This window comes from Toxorhynchites rutilus, chromosome 2 (assembly GCF_029784135.1).
Source record: "Toxorhynchites rutilus septentrionalis strain SRP chromosome 2, ASM2978413v1, whole genome shotgun sequence".
Classification (NCBI taxonomy): domain Eukaryota; kingdom Metazoa; phylum Arthropoda; class Insecta; order Diptera; family Culicidae; genus Toxorhynchites; species Toxorhynchites rutilus.
In genome coordinates, this window is record NC_073745.1 from 42,299,168 (window position 1) to 42,313,421 (window position 14,254).

General features: G+C 39.0%; 1 protein-coding gene across 1 annotated transcript in view; it reads left to right on the forward strand.

Moving 5' to 3' along the window:
* Nucleotides 1–11,427, forward strand: part of LOC129765695 (uncharacterized) — a 44,340-nt gene extending 32,913 nt beyond the window's left edge. Inside the window, exon 3 of the mRNA XM_055766113.1 lies at nucleotides 11,321–11,427. Within this exon, the coding sequence (XP_055622088.1) occupies nucleotides 11,321–11,427 (107 nt within the window). The remainder of the gene's footprint in view (nucleotides 1–11,320) is intronic.
* The last annotated feature ends 2,827 nt before the right edge of the window (nucleotides 11,428–14,254 follow it).

Sequence of the window (14,254 nt, forward strand, 5' to 3'; positions counted from 1 at the left end):
GCAATTATCGTTATCAATACGTAAAGTGGGGAAGAGAGGAGGAAAAACCGGCACTAAAATGGCCCTAAGGAACACCGAAAAAACAAACTGCAGACATCAGCAGTCGGAGAAGGTTGTGGGATTTACTAGAAAAAGGTCATTAGTTCCTGGAAATTATCGTCAAATACGGAGAAGTAGACGATAATGGCAGTTTTGTTGATACGGAAGTCGAAGGATATTCATACACTGTACTGACGGTTTGTTTTACTTTTTCCCGTTCATCGTTTAGGGACTCTTTTATTTTTCATATCGAATGAAATATATTGTTTATAGGTTATTGAAAATGTATTGGGATAGATGGATTTGGGGATACGAAATCTGAAATGGTACTTATCGCATCGGGTCATACTATACTGCTGTCCTTTTCAGTCCCAAGTTATAGCGCGTCAAAGATGGAGTTCACCAAGCAAGAAATTCGCCATATTTTACGTTTTTACTACCTGCGAGGTAAAACTGCAACGAAGGCGGCCGAAATAAATCGTGTAGTTTATGGACCCGATACTGTAACGATTCGTACAGCACAGCGTTGGTTTGATCGATTTCGTTCTGGTGTAGTGGCTGTCGAAGATACACCCCGTACTGGTAGGCTATTCGTCGTGGAAACCGATAGAATCGTTGAAATCATCCAAGTAGACCGGCATGTGAGCACTCGCTCAATTGACCAGGAACTGGGTATAGACCATAAAACCGTTTGGAACCATTTGCAGAAGATTGGATTCCAAAAAAAGCTAGATGTATGGGTGCCACACGAGTTGACGCAAAAAATCCTTTAGACCGAATCAACGCCTGCGATGTACTGCTGAAACGGAACGAACTCGACCCATTTTTGAAGAAGATGGTGACTGGTGATGAAAAGTGGATCACGTACGACAACCTAAAGCGAAAATTGACGGCCAGGAACGTTTTGCTGCGTGTTTGGTGGGATTGGAAGGAAATCATCCACTATAAGATGCTCAACTGTGGCCAGACCCTCAACTCAGTTCTCTACTGTGAGCAGCTTGACCGTTTGAAGCAGGCGTTTGACCAGAAGTGGCCAGAAATGATCAATAGGAATGGTGTTGTTTACCACCAGGACAACGCTCGGCCTCACACATCTTTGATGACCCACCGTATAGTCCGGACCTGGCTCCAAGTGATTATCATCTCTTCCGGTCCATGCAAAACGCTCTTGGGGATACTAAGTTGGCCTCAAAAGAGGCTTCCGAAAACTGGTCGACTGAGTTTTTTTGCAAATAAGGAGGGGGGGGGGGGCTTTATAAGGGGGGATAATGAAGTTACCTTCTAAATGGCAACAAGTTTGCGAACAAAACGGCGCATATTTGGCGCATAAATTCGATCAGCTCGATCGGAAATACAACATTTCTTCTTCCCCAACCCTATACGTTTCATCTAGGTAAATTGAATCGCTGTTGATATTAGGAATTTTCCAAAGATTTCTTCACAAACGTCAAAACAATATAAATATATAAATATATAAATGTTTTGAAATTTTCTCCTCTTATCAAAAGATTTATAAACGTAATGTTTTATAATGTTCTCTGATTTAAAAGTTTGATATTGCAAGAGAGTCGGGGAAGTGACCGGTGAATTTGGCGTAAAATGAATCATTAGTTGGTCGGATCCTCCAACAACAGTTCATTTTTCCAAAATACAAAAACTATACAATTTTTTTCAGAATAACTATTATCGATTTTCAAAATTGTCTTGCTAAGAATGTGTCATTTGAAAACACATCGAATTTCAGTATCACATGTATGTGTGTAGGGGAAATGCGGTTAACATTGTAACGTTTTCCCGTTATTACAAATAAAAATGAACAAAAACATATCTATAATAAATTATAGCAACAAGTGTAGAATTAATTATACGCAATGCCATCGAGGCGTCGTAGTTCTCAACTACTTTTTTTGGGGTCCAGCTCCTCTTAAATTATTGTAAACGAGAAGGGAATATACGGCGAATTTCTTTGCAATAAAGTTACGGGCGGAAATTGATGGCCACTTGGCATACTACAGTTAGGACCTGTAATTTTTTGGAACTCTCGGCCATTTCGTTTGCGGAGCGGTCGGAGAGCGGAACGATTTTGTGTAAAGTGTGAGAAGTACAAAAAGGTACTTTTGTGAAATATTGTTTCGGAAGTGAAAAGTAGTATTATAATTTCATTTTATTTTTTTATTAGATACAGCAGTTAGTAAAGTGTGAATACAGTTTCAGTTTCGCTATTTTTACGTTGATTTTGAGAAACAAAGGTAAATTCCATTTCTTCCCAACCTAACCCAACACTGTAATCAATCAAGCGTTTCCGTTGAACAGATTGCCTGTTCAACAGGCAGCATATCCGGGATTTTGGATATCCCATTTAACCGGAATAAACAGAGCTGAAGATTCTTTATTCGCACCGAACGGGTGTGAGTAATCGAGGATCGCCCGACCGGCACTCGGCGTGTTTCGCAGTGTCCCGCAGCGTCCGTCCCCTTACGCTGCGTTTTGAGTTTCCTGACCGCGGAATCCTGGTCGGTAGCAACGAGTAACAACGGTGGCTTACCGTCAGCAAATTCAGCTGCGACTGTATCCAGCTCATTTTCATCGCACGCTATCAGTCCGGTAAAAACCCTGCGCGCAGGTAGGTGACGAAAGTGAACGCATGGCCATAGCGTAGAAACGTAACGCTACTTAATTTCAAGTTTTATTGAGAGTGTTGGGAAGAGAGAGCTTTCGTTGAGAGTTTAGGATTTAGGTAGGGAAATGGAGGAAGATGAAGGGAGAAGGAAATAAATTGTAAATAGGGATGTAAATGAGTTGTTTTTCGTTCACGAAATAATATTTCGTTTCGGTTAATTTTTATTCGGAACCTTTTCTGGTTGATTCCATCTCCTAAAGCTACCTAATCGAATTGGGAAGGTTCCTGAAAATTCAGGTATTCGCGGAAATCGGAGTTCTGGGTTATCGCATTTTTTGCAGGGAAGTTCACGTAGGTTTCGTGACCTTTTCCCTATATCGTGCGTGGTCGTTCGAGGCTAGCCTGACCCTGAGAGAAATTCCAATAGTTAGTCGGGCAAATAACACGACAGGTGGTCTCCCTTTGGGAGTGGCGCTAAAGCCACCTGATTTAGCTAAACTCGCGTGTCGGGACATCGAACGGTTACAAAATGAACCCCCTCAGGAATATGCCCATTTACTGCGTCCAAATACTGCTACAATCTCTGTTCTTCGAAGAATATTATAGCTGACCTAATTGTTGTTAAACACTTTGCGGACCGCTCACGAGATTTCCCGTTTTTGCGTTCCTTCTGTAAGTGTCTTGCTGGATTTAATGATTAATGAAATTAAATAAAATTATTGTTTATCAAGTAACAACCTTCAAAATTATGCTAATTAGATAGAGAATTGATTAATTCATCTTTCCACATAGTTCATTTTTTTCTTGATCGTGACATAGAAAAGTTATAGACTGAAACGTGAGCATGGGTCAATATAGGAAAATATACAGAATTTTGAAAATCAAAAAAAGTTGTTCAAATAGAGTTATCGAAGTTGTAGGAAAGAAATTAATAAATTTATCGAAAATGGAAATAGAACTTTTTCACACTCGAAAAAAAAAGAACAGAGTGCGGAGTCGAAATTTTTAGGCGATTTTTTAAATGCTTTAAAATCGTGAAATATCATAGCATTGGATATAAACCTCTCTAAAGCATAATTTACATGGATTTACACGGAATACTTTACTGAGAAATTTGTATTTCGATATATGTAGATGTAGTTGACAAAAATATCGGGAATAAATGAGAAATAATGCATAACTCGTCAACTAATCAATCAAATTGAACTAAAGGGCCTGGCTGGGTAAGGAAGCAAAACGTGCCCCCAAACCCCCTCCATGCTTGAAGGTCTTCGTGGCATACTGTGGCATGTAAGCACAGTCTATTGGGCGATGGATCCAAGTTTTTCCTTCCGAGCCGATGAGGTTTACCTTCGTCTCAGCCGACCACAGTATATTTCGCCACTGATTTTCCTTCCCCGGACCGATCCAATCGAAGTGGTCTTTCGTGTACTTCAGCTGCGCCTTCGGATGCTTCGGCGTCAGCATCGGCCCGGAAGGTCCCGGTCCCCCCTAGGCTTTTACCGCCTAGTCCATGCTCCACCAGCCGCCGCCAACTGTCCGGGATCTCACGGACAAGTTCAGTTCGACCCGGATCTTTTTCGAGGCATTGAAGGGATCTTTCTTGAAGGCTCGCTTCGCGGTTGTTTTCCTTGGGAGAGCATTAAACACGAAGGTTTTGGATCGTCACAAGCAGGGTTGCCATAATATTTTTCAAGAAACTGGAGGATTATTCTTAAAAACAACTGGAAGAAAACTGGATCCTGTAAAACCGTTTTATTTTAAGAAGATCTTTGATTTATCTAAAATGATTCTTTCTACCCATTTCAATGCTTGAGAAATAGAATTTCTTTAGAAGCCTCGTGTAGTATTTATATGTTGTTCATAAAATAGCGAAATAAATCATTCATTAATCATATGATTCGAGCAAATCAAAATGACGTTTCCGTCACTCGATCATTACTGTGAAACAATATTTGTGGATTGTTTTTATAGAACCGCTAGAAAAATACGTTTTCATTTAGATAAAACTTGAAAAATATCGCTTTTTTTTTCTCCATAAAATCGCTGATAGAAGATCGTCACAAAACTGATCGCCAATGTAAATTGACAGTTCGAAAAGTAATGATTTTTTTAAAAAAGTCATTTTTGAGATTTTGAGATATTTTATGTAAAAAGTCCTCAGCTTTCTAGACAAAATATAAAAAAATTGGCATTGGTTCCGAGACCATGAAAACCATAAAAAACGAACGCAATCAATAATAACGGAAACAAAAAAAACTGCAACTGGAAAGACGAGGTGATTGGCATTAATTTGATATGTCAATCATTAGAATCGGTCCAGTAGTTCAAAAGTTATGAATTTTTGATAAAAAATCATTTTAGGAAAAAGTGAAAAAAGTGATTTTTCAGACCATCCCAAAACGGAAATGGTCACCCTAACGAAAAAAATTCAAAAATACGGGTCTAATTATTTGCGATGAAGAACAAATATACCACTTTTCACGAAAATCTGAGAACCACTATATCGGTTTGGCATGGAATGGCTGACTTAAAACATTTATTTCGTTCGAGTTCATTCAATAGATAGAAAGTCAGGATCAATGCCTAAAACTTGAATGAACATATTTTGGCTGTCGTGCTTCGTTTTTCTCACTTTTCAACGTTTTTCCATGTTCATGTGCTGTATCAACGATTTGATGAAAACTATTCAAATCGTGCCAATTAGGTATAACTATTGAAACCGGCAATCAATTTTAATATTTCGAAAGAACGTTTCCTGAATTTTCGATACCTTCGTCTTTCAGCTGCGTAGCAAAGATTTCTGCAGAAACATAATCTTTCGTGGGCGAAATTCGGGTTCGGCTACAAAGGTAAATAAACAAAACACGAGCCACGAAAACGTTTTTTTTTTCGATCTGAGAAACATTTGACAGAAATTGCATGGGGAAATTTGAGCAAGTCTATTTTCAAGCAAAATGCACTTGAAAAACATATATGATTGACTTCGCATGATCTAGATTAATACCAATTCTTTGATGAAATATCTATTGTAACAAATACAAACATCACATGTATTCTTGTTTTCTTGATCTTCTTCGTCTTTCCTGGCACTTATTCTGTTCGTACATTGTGTAGTTGTATTTCTACTTTATACTCTCGTTTATTTTTATCCCACTCGATCGCTCCCCGCGAAAAAAAGTAGTTTTCATCATAATGTTTCATCAACTTGTTCCTATTCTCCGTTTTGTTGAGGTTATATTCAGAAAAAGTTTTTTCCGCAGTTTCCCCAGGGATAGCAAGGGTGAGGGAGGGATAATATTTATACATTATTAACTTATTCTATACAAAATGGGTAAAACTGAAGCACACATATAAAAACTGGATAATACTGGATAGTATTTGAAAAAACTGGAAGATTTAAGTATTTAACTGTTTGACTGGATCGAGAGAAAAAAAACTGGAAGAATCCAATTTAAACTGGAACATTGGCAACGCTGGTCACAAGTACTTTAAGATTTCGCGTTGACTGCTGCCTGCCTTGGACATTTTGCGGATAACCATCCGCTGTGTTTCCGCTGTGCGATTGTGTGCGTGATGGTTATAGGGGATACTAAATTCGTTTTGAGTGAAATGCTGTTTTTTAATAATATGTCTCAGGAATGATCTCTTTGTTAACACACACCTACTTCATTGCTTTTTATAACTTTTAGTGAAAATAAAAAAAGTTGCTAGAAATGTTCATCCTTTTATCTGTTTCAATAACTCTGTTTGACTTTGTTTTACTCTGTGTAATGATTTTAATTACCTTGATAACCGTAAAATTATAAAATTTATCGTTTTTTTGTGTTTGTTTTAACACACTTATTTTTCTGGCCAACAGTGTATGTTTATTTGACCATACAAACGATCATTTTCAATTGTTCGCCAAAAGTAAACCTTTTTGGTGCAGTTTTGTGTTTTGTTTTTAACGTTTATGCCTTATAATTTCTTTAAAAAGATTGAAAATTGGCTAAAAGGTTCAAAAGTTTCAACTTTATAGAAATGAACATGATCGGCAATATCGATGGCTTACATGTCGGTTGACATTTTTTCTACTAGAAGTATTTTGTAGAGCTCGAAACAAATGGTAGTTAGAAGGTTTTATGTCTGAGCAACACGGTGGATGCATCAAAATTTCTCAACCATGTTTTCTTAATTTTCGGCCCGTTATCAAATATATGTGTTGTCTCATGTTGTCATGATGAAAGACAACACCTTTTCAGTTTATCAATTCTGGTCGTTTTTGACGTAGAACTACGTCTTTCAGGAAGGGTACCAAATCAGAAAACAGGTCACGTTTATATGAAATAAAGTTAACGCTAATAACTATTTTCACTGTGAATGAATTCTCATGATTTGCATACCAATCGAATCGGAAATTCTCTAATATTTGTTTGATATGCTGTACATTACAATCCGCTAATCTCTATATGGTTTAAATTCATGAAAAATGGAAGAACTTCCTTATTTCCCATACATTTGTTCTGCCGATTTATGTGCTAACCTTACCCGTATTTCGAATGCTTATAACTCGAACATTCCTTAACAGATCGGAAAGATGTTTGCATCAATTGATAGGAAATACGTGTCTATCACAATTAATAAAATATTATTTTTCATGAGATGAACAATTGAATAACTATAAAATGTCAAGCGTTATTTAAACGCTCTAACTGCCAAGTTTTAATTGGCCCGATTTATGGTTTCTCCAACACAGACTTCAAAATCGATGTGGAAATCCGCTTTTCAAATATATATGCAAGTTGGGGGTATTTTTGTTCCCACTGAGCTGTGTTTCCCTAACACGAACTTCAAAATTAATGTGCCTAGGGGAATCCGCTTTGCAAATACATGCAAGTCGGGGGTATTTTTTGATGTTGAGTATTTTTGTACTCGCTTGTCGTTGTGCAGACCGGAATATGTTTCCCTAAAACGTACTTTCAAAATGAGAAGCCTGGAAAAATCATCATTTCAGATACTAGGGGTGAATGAACTTTCGCGGTTCGAGAACTACGTAAACATGAGATGTGCAATAATTTCAGAGGGAAATGTAAAATACAATGATCGTTTGACAATTCTTCCTTTCACATATTTTGGTAGTCCTGAGCATCATATCAAACGTAAAAGGGCTTTCATCAAATTTATTTGTAACGGAGAACATACTCTATTACAAAAATTTCGATACATTCTACAATAATATTCGAAGTGGTAAGCAAGTGGATTGCATAATATAATTGCGTAGTTCTTCGTCGAAAATATGCGGTCGTGTCCTAAATACAACCCCTTATATTCTTTAAATCGTTCGTGTAATTGTTGTAAGATGCGAACAGTAAAGCTCTAAATTAATAGTTAGGCCATGCGATTATATAGTGGACGATTTTCTTGCAATCCCATCATCGTTAACGTTTTAAAAAATTGGCATCTTCGGCCAAATCAGAAGAAAAGTTGATTTTTTAGGTTTTCAGTTTGGAAAAAATTAGAGCATTTTTTCCGTTTATTTTCCGTATTCCATATCGATGTACAATGGAAAAAAGTCTCAATTCAACTCAACTCTCAACTCAACAAAAGCCAGAGACTCTAGCTCTTAATTAATTTACATACAATTGGATATATATGAAGATTCAGCCCGACCGGTGTGATGTGTCCGCACAATGAAGCGCTTCATCGCGCTGGCGCCTATCGTCCTGGCTAGTGGATGAAGCCATCCAAGCGATCCATTATGTATCATTATGATATCACCCTCCTGAAATTGGATAGCCATTTCGGCAGCGATTCATGGTCGCCCTCTCGTGACACCGTTCAGATCCTTGTCAAAAATTTCATCGTTCGTTAATGTCTGGAGCGCTTTCGAGAAAGCCACTCTGCTTGCCCTCTTCGCATTCGAAAATCGCCCCGAAAGAAGCCATTAGATAACATAATAACAGATAAATTATGCTGGTAAATGTTTAAACTGTGCTCTCGTCTAAACATATAACCGTGTGAGGGTCACTCAGGCTTGGTTCGGGACAACGGGAGAAGGAAAAAATGCCTCTCTCTTATGGGGAAATCACGCGCCTCGAAAAGTTTGCCATTGTGTTTGATCAGCGCTGTCCCGTTCTCCTTCCTGGAACTGGTGGCGGACTGTCTTTCATTGCGAGCCAGGCCCACCCTCTCCTCTATCCTCCCAGGTCACTTCCAATCTTTGTTTGCGAGGTTTCGTTGCGAGATCAAACAGAAACTTTTGTCGCTGTTAAAAGCTGACAGGAAACGACATTATTGTTTAATTCACTGTGTCAAGAAAGTTTCCATTTTTCGGCAAGACAATTTGTAGCGAGGGGTATCGATTAGAGAGCAGTCCGGTGGCGAGCAGAGGAAATCGGTGGCAAAAGTAAAACAAAAACTTCCGCCAATTATACCTTTCATCGATACTGTTGTGTAATTGTGCTATCCTTTGATCTGGCGCAATGCATGCGAACGACAGTCACGGCTCTGTCGAACCGCACACATGGCGTAAGATACAATCAAACATAAGGATATACAATTAAGCATCAAATCACGTTTTCGGAAGCGCATACTCAGCCCGGTGGAAACAAATTTAACCCATCTAGAAAAGGTTACACTTGACGGTTACGCAATAATACGGTGATCGTGCGGAGTTGTTGCCGCTGAGATTTGATGCTCGTGTGCGCCATTTACGGGGCTGGCTGTGACGGACCATCGGATGATGAAAGAAATAGCATTCCCAGCAAATATTCACAGCTTATTGGACGGAGCGATTCGGTAGCCAACTTATTACTTGCATTACATTTTACGATTATTGTCGCCAACCGTCAACCCATGGAGTGGACACAAAACAGCCACTTCGACATATGGTGGTTATGGATCGACTCCCCGGTACGGTTTCAGCATTTTGGGGCCAATATTTCTCTTTTCTTAATTTGAAAAGTTTTTCTCCTTCACTCTGGCGCCGGTACCTTCGGTGAGGCTGAAGAAGTACAGGATTTTTTCTGCTTCATTCCTAGCTTCCATCTTCAGCCCCGGAAGATAAACAGTTTCGTCACGGTCGGTTTAATCAAACCGATACGTGTGCGCCTATTTATGCGGGAGCTCACTCCGGTGGGAACGGAAGGCGGCCGGACCGGTGGAAATGTTTCAATATTTAGCTTTCTCTGTTTAGCCTTTGTTCGATACCGCAGAATGGAAGGAAAACAAATTTTAAATTTGACTATTACCATTGCGAACATGTACATGCTGGCCGGGGCCGGGGCAGCAACCAAAAAACCGAGTCGAGTGGAACAAAAATAATGCTAACAAACAACAAAAGTCGCGCACGTTTGTATTCAAATCGCGTATATGTGGTAACTTTTCGTTTTTAGATCCACAAAAGTTCCAGCTCGGGGAGATTTATGGCTGTTTCACCTTGGTGCTGAATATCAATTTCGTTGATACCACGGCAGCCGCCAAGTTGCATGCCTGAGTACAGGGCGCAATACATGACGGAACTAGCAACGAGGGACCACAGTTGGGCGTTCCTGTAATTCGAGTTCTGAATGTCTCACGCTGTGGCCTTAGATATGGGATGCGTTCGGTTACACAATCAATGTAATTTACATTCGAATTTTGGGACGAGAACGCTAAAAATAAAAGAATCCACAAATGATTCCAAGCGTCATGATGATTTTTTTTCTTCAGCTGTAAATCTGTTTGAATCATCTTCTGAAAAAGTTGACGATTTATTTAAAGCTTCTGAAACTTCTTTTAAACAGGATTATGTGGGAAACCATTCTAATAGTTTTAGAATAAAGATGCCTGGTAGTAATCAACATTCAGAATTATATGTTATATGTTATTATAAGTTATATGTTGTCAGCACTGTGCCACCTTTGCTTCCCTCCTGCAGTGTATGTCAACATCATATGCATCAAATGATTTAAAATATATACAGTAGTAATGTTGGATATTTTTTTATTATTTCATGTACAAAAACTGGAGAGGGTTCAGTATCCTCACCAACTGCGCACATACTTCGAGAGTCTACCTCGAAATCACCGATCTGTGTACGAGTTTCTGCTGAAAATCATATGCACTGGTCCCCTATCCGTACTACCCACTGTAGTCAGTCATGTTTTATCAACTAGATAATATCCACCTGTACGATCTTACGCTAAGATACATCAAATACTCGCCGAATGGCCTCCTTTAACGATCAATATTCGTGTTTGAAAACATCACTAACGGAATCAGCGTCCTGTAGTCAACCACCTTGAAGTACATGAACGGATAAGCTCAACATATGTTTGTTGAATTCAAGGCCTCAAGTAACTTTCTCTGAATTTTGCGATGATTTGTCGCAAGGTAAACATTTGGTCCGATGCGGGACGTTCCAACCGAAATCCACACTGGCAGCTGTCCTGCTCGAAGTTTCAGTCCATTCAAACCTGGCAATACTATCAGATTACCTCCGAACCTGCTACTTTTTTTCCTCAGAACCAAGGAAGACCTGGATGTTAAATGATTCGACACAAATCCAGGGGTTTCAGCAGCCTTGATGAGCTTTCTTGGAAATCTTGCGCACTTGGTGTTTCAGGAAACATTTGAACATCAAAGCACAATTTCCCAAACAAATAATTCACGAATTATACAATGCAACACCTTTCGCAGAACAGCAACAGAAAATCCAGACTGCTGCGGAACAAATTTTCACCTTCAGTTTTCCACCGAAGAACACGACTCTTACCGCTGGAAAGTACTGTCTTCCACCGAATTGAGCTTCGTTCACGAGTTTAGGGGAGCGTAAAAGATAATAATTGATTTTTAGGCGGGATGAACGCTTTTTTGATTCCAGATGGCTTTCTAGCAAATGAGAAATATTAGTCTAACGAATTCGCTCTCTCAGTGTGACGATTAATCGATTATTTGGGGCGATTAATCGTATCGATTAACAAACTGCTGAAAACTATTCGATTAGCTGATGAACGATTAATTTCAAAAATCGGGGATCACTAGGCGCGTCCACATTATGCCGAATGATGCCGAATGATGCCGAGCGACCTGTATCAGGCGGCATATTCGGTTCGTCATGTAATGTAGTCGGTTGCAGTGCGTCATCGTTGACGGCAAAATGCCGTCAACGCGAACGTACTTTTCGTTTTGTTTCGGTTTGATTTCCTTCGATCCGGACCCACTTATTTCGGGTTGGGTTCGGTATGATTCGAGTCGGTTTTCGGCACATCGGCAAGCCCGGGCGTCCATACTTGTTCGGCTTTACCGGGCGGCTAAGGTCGAACGATGCCGATTGGCGTAATGTGGACGCGTCTTAACAATTTCACTATGTCTCCCTTCTCTGCATACTTCGAACGATTTTTTACTGAATAAAATATAAAGACGCGTCCACATTACGCCAATCGGCCTTGGCCGCCCGGTAAAGCCGACTAAATGTGGACGTACCGCCCGGGCTTGCCGACGTGCCGAAAACCGACTCGAATCAAACCGAACCCAAACCGAAACAAGTGGGTCCGGTTCGAGAAAGTCGAACCAAAACAAAACGAAGTATATTAGCGTTGACGACATAGTGCTTCGTGTGTTCGTGATGGCTTCGTGCATGCGATGGGACTTCGGCTTCGTGCACCCGATGGGGCGTCCACATTACATAACGAACCGAATATGCCGTCTGGTACAGACCGATCGGCCTCATTCGGCATAATGTGGACGCGCCTTAAGCTTCGGAATCGGTTCGGTAACGACATGATGAACGTAATTTTAAGAACAAATGATTTGACTGAACATTGCGGCGGCAGATCGCATATTTTATTGAATGAGTATGAACAAACATCATCAAATCCACGAATTATTACAAATGTTAATATACGTTTACAGCAAATGTAGTATTTTTTTATTAATTTGTTTAGTTTTACAGGCTCTGTTACATTAGTTTTAAGGAGCCGAATTCCTAATAATATTTTTATAACTATACATAAACAATTTTCTTAAATCTAAGGTTAGTAAGGTGGAAATCCGATTACTCGCGATCTACTCGAGTTTAGAAGGGTGACACATTTTTTCAGAAAAAGGATGGGATATTGTAGCAATGTTGATGATCACACTCAATTCTTAAATCTATTCGTATATATATAGTGTATTTACATTTCAACTTAATCTACTGTTTATAGCAAGGGGGCCTATTACTCGCCGAGGAAGAAAAGGGGGGTATGAGGATATAGGGACAATCACACACGAAGATCGATAGCTTTAAGGAAAACATATATTTGGGACATGTAATCAAGGTCTAACCGAGCCAACACATCTCTCACCGGCACCTTGGGCTGCCTTCCTCGAGCCCGAAGGGAGTTTTCTAAGTTCGATCTGGCGACAAAATACATATCACATGACCAAACAACGTGCTCGATGTCGTGGTAACCTTGGCCATAAACACAAAGATTGCTGTCTGCAAAATTAATACGAAAGAGTAGCGCGTCTAACGAACAGTGATGCGACATGAGTTGGGAGAAAGTGCGAATAAAGTCCCGACTCAAGTCCAGACTTTTGAACCATGGTTTGAGGCTAACCTTAGGGATAATCGAGTGAAGCCACCGACCCAATTCATCTTCGTTCCACTTACGTTGCCAGTTAGAGATGGTATTTTTACGGACTAAAGAATAAAATTCATTGAAGGCGATTTGACGCTGATAAATGTCGGCTTCAATTGCACCTACTTTTGCCAATGAGTCAGCCCTCTCATTACCCGGGATAGAGCAATGAGAAGGGACCCAGACAAAGGTAATGACATAACAGCGTCTGGATAAAGCACTCAAAATTTATCGTATTCTCTCAAGGAAGTACGGCGAGTGCTTTTCCGGCCTCATTGAACGGATAGCTTCGACAGAGCTAAGACTATCCGTTACAATGTAATAGTGTTCAACAGGTCGTGAGGACATGTAATATTTGTAATAAGTAAATGTAAATAAAAAAAATAATGTTTTACTAGCAATGCATAAATATGTAAATTCTAGCGTTTGACATGTTCTGCACACGTTTCTAAACAGAAATACATGACGTGCTGATAATTGTATAGGTTATTCATATAACTTTTTTCTTTTCTTTTTTTTTCTTTTTTAAAAACATGTTTTTGAGAAAAATTATCTAAATGTTCAATTTTTTTTTCAATGAAACAAAAAAAAATTTTTTTTCTAGAAACGTTTTTGGGAGAAATGAATTTTAATTTTGAAAATATTTATTTTCAGTGTCTTTTTATTAATTTTTTTGGTTTTTTTCAAATTAAAACTATAACGCTATCTTAACTTTAAACAAAATTAGAATAAGTTGTAATTTTTTCAAAGAAAACATGAAAAAGTTATTGTTAGAAAAATTTTTCCCAGTAAAAGTGCTCGTCTTCGGCTGTATCGATGACTTGTGGGCTATTTATACATATTCTTTTGTGAATTAAAAAAAAAAAGTTTTTGAAAATAAAAATTTATTTGAAATTAAAATTTAAACGTTTTTCCACATTTCATTCTTCGACCAAAATTTTAAGTCTCATAGTTTTTGAGTTGGAAATATGTGGAGAAAATTAGGATACAAACATTGACCCTTTCCAAA